The 13258-nt window shown below is 32.5% G+C and overlaps 2 protein-coding genes across 3 annotated transcripts in view; both read left to right on the forward strand.

Annotated features, from left to right (window-relative positions):
• Positions 1-7183, forward strand: part of LOC118182267 (peptidase M20 domain-containing protein 2-like) — a 48631-nt gene extending 41448 nt beyond the window's left edge. For both annotated transcript variants that reach the window (XM_085822737.1, XM_035351587.2), the window contains 2 exons: positions 1936-2184; positions 6693-7183. In XM_085822737.1, the coding sequence (XP_085678863.1) occupies positions 1936-2184; positions 6693-6982 (539 nt within the window). In that variant the 3' untranslated portion in view covers positions 6983-7183. The remainder of the gene's footprint in view (positions 1-1935; positions 2185-6692) is intronic.
• Positions 7184-8394: 1211 nt separating this feature from the next.
• LOC118182276 (xaa-Arg dipeptidase-like) overlaps positions 8395-13258 on the forward strand; it is a 33689-nt gene continuing 28825 nt past the window's right edge. The window contains exon 1 of the mRNA XM_085823053.1: positions 8395-8664. Within this exon, the coding sequence (XP_085679179.1) occupies positions 8395-8664 (270 nt within the window). The remainder of the gene's footprint in view (positions 8665-13258) is intronic.

A 13258-nucleotide genomic window follows, 5' to 3' on the forward strand; every position in this document is an offset into this window, starting at 1 on the left:
ATTATGTTACTTTTTTTTTTACTTTTTAAAAAATAAAAAAGCATATTCGTTATTGCAACTTAGTAATCAAACAAGAATGTTACTTATTATTATAATTATTATTGGTTTCGGTTTACTTTTTATACGTCCTTCAAGTGTTCTTTCGTATTTATGTTTAATAGTTTTTTTTTTTTTTTTTTTGTTTTTTTTTTTAGTCCAAAGGGATTTGAATCCCGAAGGACTATTAGTTTCGTTTCGGCATTTTGCGTCGGACGGATAAATGTCGGTTCACTTTTCAAAATATTGCCACAAAATGTTACAGTCCTGCATTATATTTGAAGAAATTAAATAATGAAAATCTGCGTAAATGTATGTATATTTCTCACATTGTCATAAAATAACGGTACATAGAGTCATCGAATTTTGAATAACGTAATCCTTCAACGAATATGAGCATGTGAAAGACCAAATTTGAAATTTGAAATTTGTTTTATGATCGATTTCTTAATTTTTAAAACTTTGACGAATTTTTGATTAACAAACTCAAGGATTTCAAAGCGAGCAATGGCAACGTTGTGCAGAAAAAACATTTTTATCTCCAGCGCGTGAGTCTCTGTATCGGAAATTCTAAAGAAATGCTCGTTTTAAAACTATTTTGCGATATTGCTGTTGCACTGGATCTTATGGTTTAAGTGCGAGGAACATGATATTTAATAAAGAAAGGTAACACACAAAATGTTAAAAAACGCCCCTTTGGACGTAATTTAAAATCTGAAACATTTCAGATTTTTTTTTTTTTTTTTTTTTTTTTTTTTAAATATTTGATACTTTATTTTCGGAGTTCAAGTGGATCACTTTAAATTATCAAATGGGTCACTAGGTGACCCGCTGAGCATTGCTGCCAAGGTCTGGTCTATAAACTAAAACACACTGGAGTAAACTGAAAATACAAACAATAAGGAATAGACAGCCATAAGTAATAAAATATATAATAACAGTAACGATAACCAAACACCTACATAAGGCGTGAACTTTTTTATCGAAATGTAAACGGAATGTATGTGTATGTCCTAAGTACATTGTCATCTACCAAACTGTTCATAATGCTGATCAAAGATTTGCCATCTTTATGTGTACTAATATTAAAAGTTTTTTAAATGTTGAAACGATACAGTTTGTAATTAGGTACATTTTTATCGTTTTCGATGAAAAAAATATACAAAAATATTTTATTCTAAAAACATGGCAAATATTTCTGGGTTCTTGTATTTTTTATAGTTTAAGGAGTGATTATCACAGTTTCTGCAAGTAAATGTTGCCTAGTGGCGCCATCTGTTGAGAATATTGTGTACAATTGAGTTGATGACTTCGATGCTCTTATTTTATTTCCGTGGAAGAATATTAATTCATAAAGTTAATATATATATAGATAATGATGATGATGTTGTAGAAATGTAAGAAAGCTGATTGCGCAGATATCGAAATTTTTCCTTCGTAGATGTTGAGGTGTCGATCTACTTGTATAATGGAACTTGGCACCCGAGGCAGATTAAATATTCCATTTATTTCAGTAAACAGTTTGCGGCTATAGGCAAATGGTACACTAATTGTGCCTTTTCAAGAGCATTTATATTTATAATATTTATGCGATCGGAAGAAAGCAGCGTAAACGAGGAAAGAAATCATCTAACATGGCTGCTAATTAAGAGAAAGATTTCGGTTCTCGATTTTTTGAATTCCGAATTAACTACGTCATCATTATTGTATAAGAGTCATATTATATGAATTAATCTAGATATGGCACAGTCCAGGAAAGTTATTACTACTTTTAAAATAGAGAGGGGAAGTACTCAAATGAAATTAGGAATTAAAGGGATATTGATAATTTAAATTATAATTTTGATTTAAATATTTTTTATTTTAGATACATATACTAATCACATGTTTCTTCTGTAGTTGTGATCACAAAAGGTGGCATTGTTCCAAATATCATCCCAGCAGAATCGTGCCTGAAAATGCTTCTGCGAGCTCCCACTAAGGCTGAACTAAGGGAACTGCAAACTCGAGTTGAAGCTTGCATATCGAGTGCTGCAGCTGCAACTGGATGTGAAGTCAATTATAATTTATGTGAAAAAGGTAGTTTCAAGAATTTGGTGACGAATCAAGTTTTGAGCGGTTTATATCAGACATATGCAGAGCGCTTAGGTCTGTAACATTTCTTTAAAGTTATTTCTTTATTCTTTTTTTTTTTTTTTTAATGTTTTATTTTAATTGATAATGTTCGCTTTACGTGTCAAAATAAACTATTACTCTACCAGCGCATTACGAACTCTAAGAAACTACTAAAATTATTCTAAAGTATTCATTTATTTTCGGAAAATGTTTGAATCTCAAATATAAAACATCACTCATGTAAATAACATGACATTCTTTTTTAATAAGCCTAACTCGAAATCGAAATCGAGTCAATGGCTAGGCGGCAATTAGTAGCCAACCGCTACTTTAACAGTAAGCCTAACTAACTGCATAAACATATATATATATATTGCTTGTTGCCACTTCGGAGAATCTAAACTAACAATAATTATTAGTGGCCAAACGACATAAATAGAAAATAAAAGGAAAGCAAGTAAAATTAAATTGAAGCATATATAAAATAAAAACTACATTCATTTGAAGTTCGAACATATAGTACGAAAGACCTTTTAATATAAAAATTCGTAATTAATATTATTCTGCTTTTAAAATTAAAGACCTGTTCTGCTTTCAAAAGAACAAAGCATATCATTTATTAAACTTCTCTTTATTCTCACAGTTTCTCTCTGCTTTCTGCAATGAAATGTTATTTATCTCTTTTACGGAAATTCTTATACGGTTCTGCTTAACACAATTTATCTATTTGGGTAAGATCTTGAACTTAAATTTTGACCTTTTTCTATTGATCCATCTTTTCTCAAAAATGTTTCATACATTCGTGTTCGCAATGACAGTGTAATATTCCACAAGATTTTCAAAATTCAGTAGAACTTTTTTTTAAATGTAGAGTTGAATTTTCTTACATATCTTTGTTAAATGGTTAAATTAATAGTTGCCATATTTCGATTTTACATCATCGACTGTATCAAAAAAGTAAGCTTTGTGGCAAAATTTAATAAATGAATTTAAGCAAATGAAGTTCTTTAGTAATTTTTAAACTAATTTACTGAATTTTGCCATTCTTCTCCCACTCTCTTAAAAAGCTATCGGTTGCTAACAAGAATGAATTTCAAAATATTCATCATTAGCAGCTCTATAATTTTAAGTGATGATGATTTAATTTTTCATTGTTTGCAGCTTTGCCATTTTAACCGAGGATGATATCGGATTTTTGAAACAAAAATAAGTTGAATAAACAATGTAAATTTACGTCATCGGATAGATCAGAAAGCCTTGAGACAAAGGCTTTCATCCATTTTATATTTCTGTTCCTCAAGATTACTTCATTTCTACGGTTTCCTTATTAATTATTATTTTATACTTCCTCTATTTTATCCATTATGCACAGAGCTTAAACTGCGCCTGAGCCTGGCTCCAGTGCATCTAAGTTTTGAGATAATCTTACTGCTAGAAGGAACGTAACTGAATCCTCGGTACTTCTTTTATATAACGGAACCACAATTTTCGCAGAAAATTCTTTTGATCTCGAAAATTTTATTTTAATAATAAATAAGTTTTAAAAATTGAATCTAACTTTTGACTGCATGCTTGTATTTTCCTGGGAAACAAACCCTTTGATGGATGCTGACAGTTTTAAGGAAAGAAACATGCTCACGTATCAAGGCTGGCTTACCGGTAAGTGCATTAAATTTATGACAGTGGGTAATTTTCTCGTTTCGGAAAGCACTAGAACGTAGCCTCATCGCCCATACATAATATTACTACCCCCCATAGCACAAAACATCCTCAGGATGTCCTATTTAAGTCACAATATCCCGGGACATACTTAGGATGTCCTGAGTATGTTGATTTTCAGATGTCCTGAGGATATCGTAATTTAACATCCTGAGGATGTCTTATTTAAGTCGCTATGTCCCGGGATATGAGAGGATGTCCTGAGGACTCAGATTGTTGATTCTCAGATGTCCTGAGGACTTCACCAATTTCACATCCTGAGGACATTCATACTGCATTGTCTAGGGGACTTCGGTTGTCAAACATTCTGAGGATATTTGTTCTCAAATTTACCAGTTTTAGTTTTTTGACATTGCACATCTGAAACTTGCACATTATTTAATTTTCATATGTATTTTACTAAGTTGTTTCTAAATGCTGTACACTAAAAATATTGATATGATTGATAATTTATTCTTGTTATTTTGTTATTAATTTTAACTGCTGTTTTTTCTGACGTTTTTAAAAATTATTTAGTCATGAAAAGATTTTTTTCCAATGGATTAGCATTTTCTAGAATATTTGCTAAATTCCAAATAACATATTTTTTTTACTAAAAAATGTATAAATTACTTACAGATTACAAACCCTACTACAAATACAGGTAAAACTGGAATTTTCTTTTTTTTTAATTACGGAAACGAATTTTTTTAATTAGGGTGTAGAGACATTAGGTACTTTTTTGGAAGCAGGAAAGATGAAAAATTAGCAACTGCCTTCGCCTGGAATCGAACCACGGACCTCTGGAATACCGGCCCAGAGTGCAGAACCACTACACCACAAAGGCACTCTAGGAAAGCGGGAGAAATACCTTATATTAATCCCCTTTTTAAAGAGCGACTTTTTTTTTAAAGGGGGACCCAATCGCTAAATTCTCTTCCAACACCCTTTTAGTTCGGGCGCCACTGTAGAGACATTAGAATTTTTTTGGAGTACCAGAGAGATGAAAAATGAGCAAACGCCTTCGTCGGGAGTCGAACCACGGACCTCTGAATTACCGGGCCAGCGGGCAGAACCACTACACCACGAAGGCACTCTAGGAAAGCGGGAGAAATACGTTATAATAAGGTATTTAACCTTATAATAATATATTTCCCCTATAAGGGGAAAAAAATTTCGCCTAATTACGGGACTGAAAATGTTTTTCAATCGCGCGATCTGTTATTGATATTGAATTACATTCGTGCGATAATTTCGCTGTAAAAATAATTCTCTGAATGACTATCCAAGATTCTAGAAGCTTTGGTCTTATATAGAGATGGTCGTCTTAGAGAAATAATGCTTAATATTAATATTTATTTATAATCTTAGAACTATTGGTCACTTACAGAAGTGGTCGTTTGAGAAATCACTATAGTGATTTCCCACGAAAAAGGAGCACTTGCAGACTTTTTGGAACGATGTAAGCCAATTGGCGGGACTAAAATTGTTATTTGCACAGAACTTTACGTTTGTTCTCAGCTTACAGATTACCTTTCTGACTTGGGGGAATTTTTCCCCCTCCTTTCACATTCTTTTGACTGCTAAATTATATCGGCAAGGGATCGTCATCAGAAGATTTTAGTCTCTTCTGTCTTTGTTTTCATGCCTACACATCTCCGTTAAAACTTCCTTTTTTACTAATATACTGTTTGTAGCATTTTCTCGATTTTCATTAGTCATTGATTTAACCGTTTTACCTTTTTCCATTGATGTGCTGGAAAACGAATGCTATTTGTTTTTATCATCCCTTTAAATGGTACATTCTACTGTACATCCATGGTTTAAACCCGAGCGATTTATTTACAGAGCCTGGGCAATTTGTTTCTTAGTTTTTGAGTAAAATTGTAATTCCAGCCAGAGCCTTAAATGTAAAATAGGTATTTATTTCATTATTTAGCTATATATCGTTAATTTAATAATTTATTGATCTCTTTACATTTTATTGAATTTTAATTTTAGTTATTTAAATGATTAATAATTTTACTAACTATTTTATTTATTCATTTTTTCCCTACTTGCCTGATGGCCTGCCTAGAGTTCTGGAACTTCTGATTTTAGAAATTAAGTCTCGTTTATGTACTGTTTCGTAACAATTTTCCTCAAGACTTTTCATATTTGCAAAACTGGTGTAATTCATGTATTTTCTGTAATTCAAATTTATTTGTTTAAATAAAAATAAATTGAATAATAATGCAATAAAAAGCGTTGAATGTAAAGGGAAATAAGAAGTACAACATATTTAAGTTTGAAACTCAAAATATGCCAGAACTAAAGTAAATACACGACAGATTACAGAAAAACCTACATTAAATTGAGCAGTGGATTACAGTTTTATTCTTTTTATATACTTCTTATTTATTTATTAACAACTAAAAACTTAAAATATGATTTACCATAACATTCTCATGAAAATCTCAATAAATTTTCAATCCGGTCTTTGAGCTTATTTCCAGGAATTTGTTTCGACTCATAGTTGGGAAATACTACTCTAAGCAATTAATTTTTTTATAATTTTAAAATTCATGTTAATGACGTTTTCCATTTAATGGAAATAAATATTCAGGTATAACTATTTAATAGCAGTCGTAAGACTGTTGTTATCTATATGGTCAAAAAATTGTGTTCATTGTTTTTTATCTTACTTTTTATTTATGTTACTTTTATTTATCTATTTATTTTATCTTACTTTTTATTTATGTTACTTTTATTTATCTATTTATTTTATCTTACTTACTATTTAAATTTCTCTTACTATGAGAGAAAAATGTTTAATTCTTGCTAACCAAAATTAATTTTCGCAGGGGTCGATTTCGCTAGGGATGCTTCAGAAATTCCCATCGCTGCTTCTACAGATATGGGAGATGTATCTCATGCCGTTCCTTCCATCCACCCCTTCTTCAGAATCTCCACCCATGCTGCCAACCATTCGAAAGAATTTACCGAAGCTTCTGGATCTCGAGAAGCCCAAAGACCCACACTGACAGCAGCAAAGGCTATGGCCATGACAGCTTTGGCAGTTTTACGGTCCCAGGAAACTCTCGACGAAGTTAAGAGACAGTTCTTTTCAGATGTTCGGGATCGTCTGCAGTAGAAATGAATGCGGAAGATGATGTTCTGTTCATCACAGTTGGAAATTATATTGCCATGCATGTACTAGAGTTGAAAGTACATTGCCTTGATTTTATTGGTTTTAATATTTAGCATTTAATTGTGTTCATTGCCAAAAAAAGACCAGTGGTGAAATATTTTTTAAAAATTTTTATGGTTATATAATTAAAAAATTTACAAAGTCTTTTGCCTTTCTTTAGATCCTAGCAACAAAATTCTTGTAACAAATGAAAGAAAAAAAATTTTTTTGTACCTTTAAAAATTACATTTTTTAGACGTTTTTAGGCAGTACAAGAAAAGTAGATTTCAACACATTATTTAAAACTGATTAGATTTGTGTTCAATTTAACTGCGACTAGATATCTCAGCTTACAATTCTTTGCAACTTTTAATTATCGTTTTAATTAAAAGTTGCAAAGAACTTGAAACATCAGTGGTTCCCTGCTTACAGGCATGTCTCGTTTTATTTCGCTCTCCAGGAATTATTGTTCTCAGAAAATATAATATTTATAGTGCAATCCATACTTTTAAAGCATAGTATCTCTCAATGTTTCAAACGATTTCATACTTACTATATCATTACTAAGATTATACACTGCGTCCAAAAAGTTTGTGTGGCCTTCATTTTTGAAGCCGTTAGGCGTAAACATATAATAATCATGCATAAACATGTATAAACATACATAAACATATACAGCCTGAGTAAAAACTTTAAGGCCAGTAAAAATTTTTGAGAAAATCTAAAATGAAATAAAAGGGATTCAAATAATATTAATTATTAAAGTTCATTGATAAGAAATAAATGCTATAAACATAATTTGTAAGTACATAATTATGAGAAACATGTTATTATTTCAAAGTTAGTATTTCTGCCTGAGTAAAAACTTTAAGGCCACCAGTCATTTTTAAAAAATAAATATAATATAATCGTGTAATTACTGTTGCACTTAGTTGTGCCATTTGTCTTCATTTAGATCGCGATATTAGTTTAATTATTCCAACCTGGATAACCTGTTTCAAAACTTGATAATTATTAATATATCCAATATTTCTCATTGCACGCATAAGCTGCTTTGCTCGGAGTCTGAACTTGGGTGGGTGACCACCCACGTGACAGGCTCCTGCCAATCATCTCCCTCCACTCCACCTACATTTTACAAAATTTGACAAGTTTCGCCTAGTTGGCGCGGCGTAAATCGCCTTAATTAAAAACTTAAGTACCAACGCCTTAGGGCAATTTACCAACAGAGACGGTTAAAGTAGCGGTTGGCTACTAATTGCCGCCTAGCCATTGACTCGATTTCGATTTCGATTTTGCAACTACTAGCTTGTGACAACGCTGCAATTTTCATATTTGTCATAAGTTTCTTCGAAGTATGGGTAATCTTTGTGAAGATGGCGAAGGGTAAGAAGTTAACTGATCGTGGAAGAGGAGAGATCGAAGCTTTGTCTTCAACAGGAATGACTAGTCGTGCTATTGTGATAAAGATAGGAAAATCAAAGACTGTAGTCAAGAATTTTTTTAAATTGAAAGACAATTATGGTAAAAAGAATACTGGGGGAAGACCTAAAGCTTTGTCCTCGCGTGATGAAAGAAGAGTTTGCCAACTTGTATCTACTTTAAAGTACTCAACCATTAAACTGATTTCGACGACAGGTTTAAAAGTTTGTCAAAAAATGATTTATAACACAATTAGAAGGTCTAGAAGGTTCACTTATACAGCAAAATTGACTAAGCCTCATATCTGCAGAGACACAAAATAAAGTGTTTGAACTATGGCTAGAAAGTCATGACCTGGGACAACCAATGGATAGAAATTATTTTTGTCTGACGAACAAAAATGGAATTTGGATGGACCAGATGGCTGGAATTTCTACTGGCATGATATAAGAAATGAAAAGAAATATTTTCCAAGCACCAATTAGGTGGAGGTTCTGTCAGAACTTGGGGCTGTTTTGCTTACAATAGTGTGGGCTAAATTGCATTCGTTTCAGGTAGAATGAATTCGCAAGGATACCAAAATGTCCTAACAAATCATCTTTTGCCAAATGCTGAATGTCTTGCTGGAGAAAATTGGAAATATCAGCAAGACAAGGAATTTTGCATCGATCCATTCGAGTAACAGCACAAAAAATTGGTTCCAAGTCAACAATGTTGAAACTGTGAAATAGCAAGCTAGATCACTTGACCTTAACCCAATCGAGAACCTTTGGGGTGACTTAGCAAGAAGAGCTTATGCAAATGGGAGACATTTTACATCAACAACAGAGCTGAAATCTACTATCGAAGATGAATGGTTGTTGGCCTTAAAGTTTTTACTCAGGCTCAAATATTCATCTGTGTGTTCTGTAATATTTTCTAATAATAAAATATTTGAAAATTAATTTTTCTACTTTTTTTACTTTTATTTAAGCTCAAGAATTATCAATCAAATGCTATTTTAATTCCTCAGTTTAAATGTTTCCATTTTCTCAAAACTTTTTACTGGCCTTAAAGTTTTTACTCAGGCTTTAATAAACGGCAAATAATCATGTTTGACAATTTTAAATTTAAAAAAGAAATGTCATTCTGTAAACATTAAGAAATCTAACTATCTCCGGTTTCTATAGTTATGTTTAGTAAAAGTTTATTCTTATTTTAAAAAACAAAATATAAAAAATTTGACTTCCGTACAACAAAAATTGATCGTGCGTGATATTTGATTTCAAAGTTTGTGATTTTTGAAGACTTTCTAACACTGCATTTATCACTTTCCTTGAGTGGCTGGTTCAAACATAAATTAGAATAATTAGAGATTGATTTTTTTGATACTTAATGTCGTTTAAAGATATTCGTTTCCGATTTAATTTATCAACGTGTAATATTCTTTAATTAATGATTTTGTCACGTGTGATAAGCCGAAAGCATTTACAAATAGTTAACTTAGAAGCTTTCTAATGAGTATTTCAATAATATTCACAATCAGTTTTACTATTTTAGGATCATAAACTAATAAGCATGAAAAAGCATTCATTGAATAGAAATATTTTTCATTTTTTATTAATACAAATAAGGTTATATGAGTTTGCTGTGTACCAATGCTTAGTTTGGTTTGTTTAGTTATGGCAAAGCACTCTAAGACTATCTTCTTGAGGGAAGAGATACCTTCTTGGAGGATTTCTTAAGGAAAAATGACTCGTATACACTTACAAAGGAGAAAAACAACTAAAACGCTCCTGCAGCCTTCCCGTTCGTCGGGATTCGAACCTCGATCGAACTACCAGTGTTCAGCTACCTTACCGCCCGGCCGCTGGTGGGCCGAGCTCCTAAGGAAGATGCGCTAATTGTGCTCCCATTCTAACACTTGGTCAGTTTTCTTCATCATCCCGATGCGAATTTATTAAACCAATGATTGAGTTACTAAAATACTTATGTCTCTATGTTCAAACCGCCCAGCGGTGCGCTGACTGTCGTACAGATGGCCCGGGCTCGAATTCCAAAGAAGCATATAATGCCTGTGCGGCAAGGGCGAACTTAAAATCCACGGTGAGCCGAAAGTCCTCTTGAAAAGTTGCGGGAAGAGAAGGTGAAGAGAGATGGAAGATTCTTGGACCAACCCCTGGTGATTTCTCCCTCAAAATGGAGCATTAGCTTAATAGTTAGTGGTATTTAGCAATATCTCAATCACCTGTGGTTTTACAAAGGTCTTGGCCTAGCTTTAGAATGTTATCAACGATTTTGCTAGCAGAATAAGAAACAAATAACACTTTAAAATGTTGCAATAAAAGCTTCATTTGAAAGCTGAATGATTTTATTTATTTCCCTTATAAGATATTTTCTCCGTCCTTTCTGTATGCCTTCATAGTGTAACGGTAGCACACTCGGCGAGTATTCGAGAGGTGCAGGTTAAATTCCCGGTGAGGGCATTGCTCTTTTTCACGTCTCTTGCTTCAAAATACCCAATGTCTGCACAGTGGCGCCCGAATTAAGAGATGGTGGATGATGATTCTTCACCACCAGGATTTGACGATTGGGTCTCCTTATTTCCAAACGCTCTTTACAAGGAGGAGTGTATAAGGTATTTTATACCTTTCCACAGCATTATCCTAAAGCTCCTTTTCTAAAGTAACAGATTACAGAAATAAATTCCATTTGAAAAAATAATAGAGAGAATTATATTATAAGGACAAAACTACGTGCACGCCTATTTAATAGAAAATTTCAAAAATAATTTTGTATTTTTAAATCACAGTTTCTCAACGGGGACGTGGGCTCTGTTATTGTTCCGAAGAGCAGTAAGGAGGCATTGAAAAACGAGTTGGCAGTAAGAACATGCTCGGAAAATGCGGTTTCCTAAATATTTTTGAAACAAATATTTAACCGTTGAACTTCATTTTGCAAATGTTACAATCATCTATCTGACTTTGCAACAATCATTATGCGTTACAATAAACATAATGCTAGTGGCGTTCTTATCAGGTCAGTATACCCTTCACATATGTTGATCTAAAGTGCATGCGAGTTCATCTTCCCATTTCAAAGGAGCGGAACATCTTTCCATTCCAAGGAACGGAAGTTACAAATTATCGATCTAAAATTTTAAAGTCATGGTTACAGATCCATAATTACAGTGACATACAAATTGCCCAAGTACCTTATGTACCATTATACATCATGGCGGAGGAATTTGTCAATTTTTGTGAAGTTTATTTCTATAAATGTTTTGAGAAATCTTTAATCGTTACCACTTTTTATTACCTGGTATATTTCAAGTATTAATTTGACGGAATGGAAGTGGAATAAATAACTAAATATTTTTATGGCATTTAGTGAGTATCGCGACAAATCACATTCAAAAACCATCTAATGTTTCATTGTTGCAAGGGTACGTGAACGCTGAACAAAAAATGTAAAAGGGGTTATAAGAGCCCCCCCCCGAAAAAAAAAAAAACTCAGAAACTAGGATTTCACTATTTCTCGGGAACTGGAACATATTACGTCCCACGGGTTCACTACATTAAATAATACTCAAAGAAACTTAGTTTACTATGGTAATTTAAAATGCCGATTTATTTTCCTGTTTCTTGCTAAATGAATAGTTATATTAAGTGGTTTCAATATAAAAAAAATCAAAAAAAAAGTGGGCAACACAATGACTTCCTTGTACGACCTATTAAATTATACGCATTTTTTCCTGCATTTCATTTAAATTTATTTCCTCGAATTTTATTACAGATATATTTCTCATTCAGTTAACCCAGTTCTCCCTTCGCGGCAAGATAAAAATACATAAAAACTCAAAACATCTTCATTAAAACTTGTAAAATGCGGTAAAACGCCAAATACAGTTAAATCAGTTAAAAGGAAATAATTTTTACAAAAAATTAGAGTCTTTACGCAAACACAAGCAATTTGGTCAGCGGGTAAAAAGGCAGATTTTTGCGGTCCACAGAACTGAAAATTTGCTTTTGGTCCCAATCGGCAAAAAAACACCGAAAGTGCAGAAACTGACTTAATTTACTATTCTATTGAGAGTTTCAAATGTAAACAAATGGTTGCTTCATTAGGCTTAAAAACCTTAACTGGAACGCAAGAACAACATAATTCAATGACATTTAAACCAAAAAATTCACAATTTACCAATATATAAGAATAAAAACTAATGGCAACCGCAATGAGATGTGCGCAACTACGTATTATAGCAGTCCCATATAAAAGATTTCAGATTTCAACGTTCTACGGATAGTTCTTGAGTTATGCCAGATACATACATACGCAAGTACGCACGTTCGTACAGACGTCAAGAAAAAATCTCTTCTGAATCCATTTTAAATCCATTTTAAAAACCATTTTGGAAAAAGGAGTCTTTTGTTCTGTCTTTTAACGCAAAGACATGGTTCGAATGGATTGGAAAGCGGCCAAAATGGATATTTTCGTTGAAATAAAATATGATACCCGAACTTTCCCGATTACAATTCGTCCTTTACTTAGTACAAAGAAGTAAAAGTTAGTGTCTATAGCTCACTTGAAAAGGCATTAAATAAAGAAAATTTTTGTAAAGATCATGACTTAAAGAGAACGTGAAATATAAATAAGGGGACAAGAACTTGCATTTACGGTGTGGCAACAAGAAGGGATTCGGAAGATTTTTTTTTTTTTTGATATATTTTGTTTGGAGAGTTTAAGATTTTAATATTTTAATAGTTGTAAGAGTTTTAACTGTAGTAGTTAAGAGTTTAAAATTTTGATAGTTAAGAGCTGCAGCATTTATTTTTTTTG

Source organism: Stegodyphus dumicola, chromosome 8 (genome assembly GCF_044657685.1).
Source record: "Stegodyphus dumicola isolate Sdum_Otavi_A_Nest chromosome 8, ASM4465768v1".
Lineage (NCBI taxonomy): Eukaryota > Metazoa > Arthropoda > Arachnida > Araneae > Eresidae > Stegodyphus > Stegodyphus dumicola.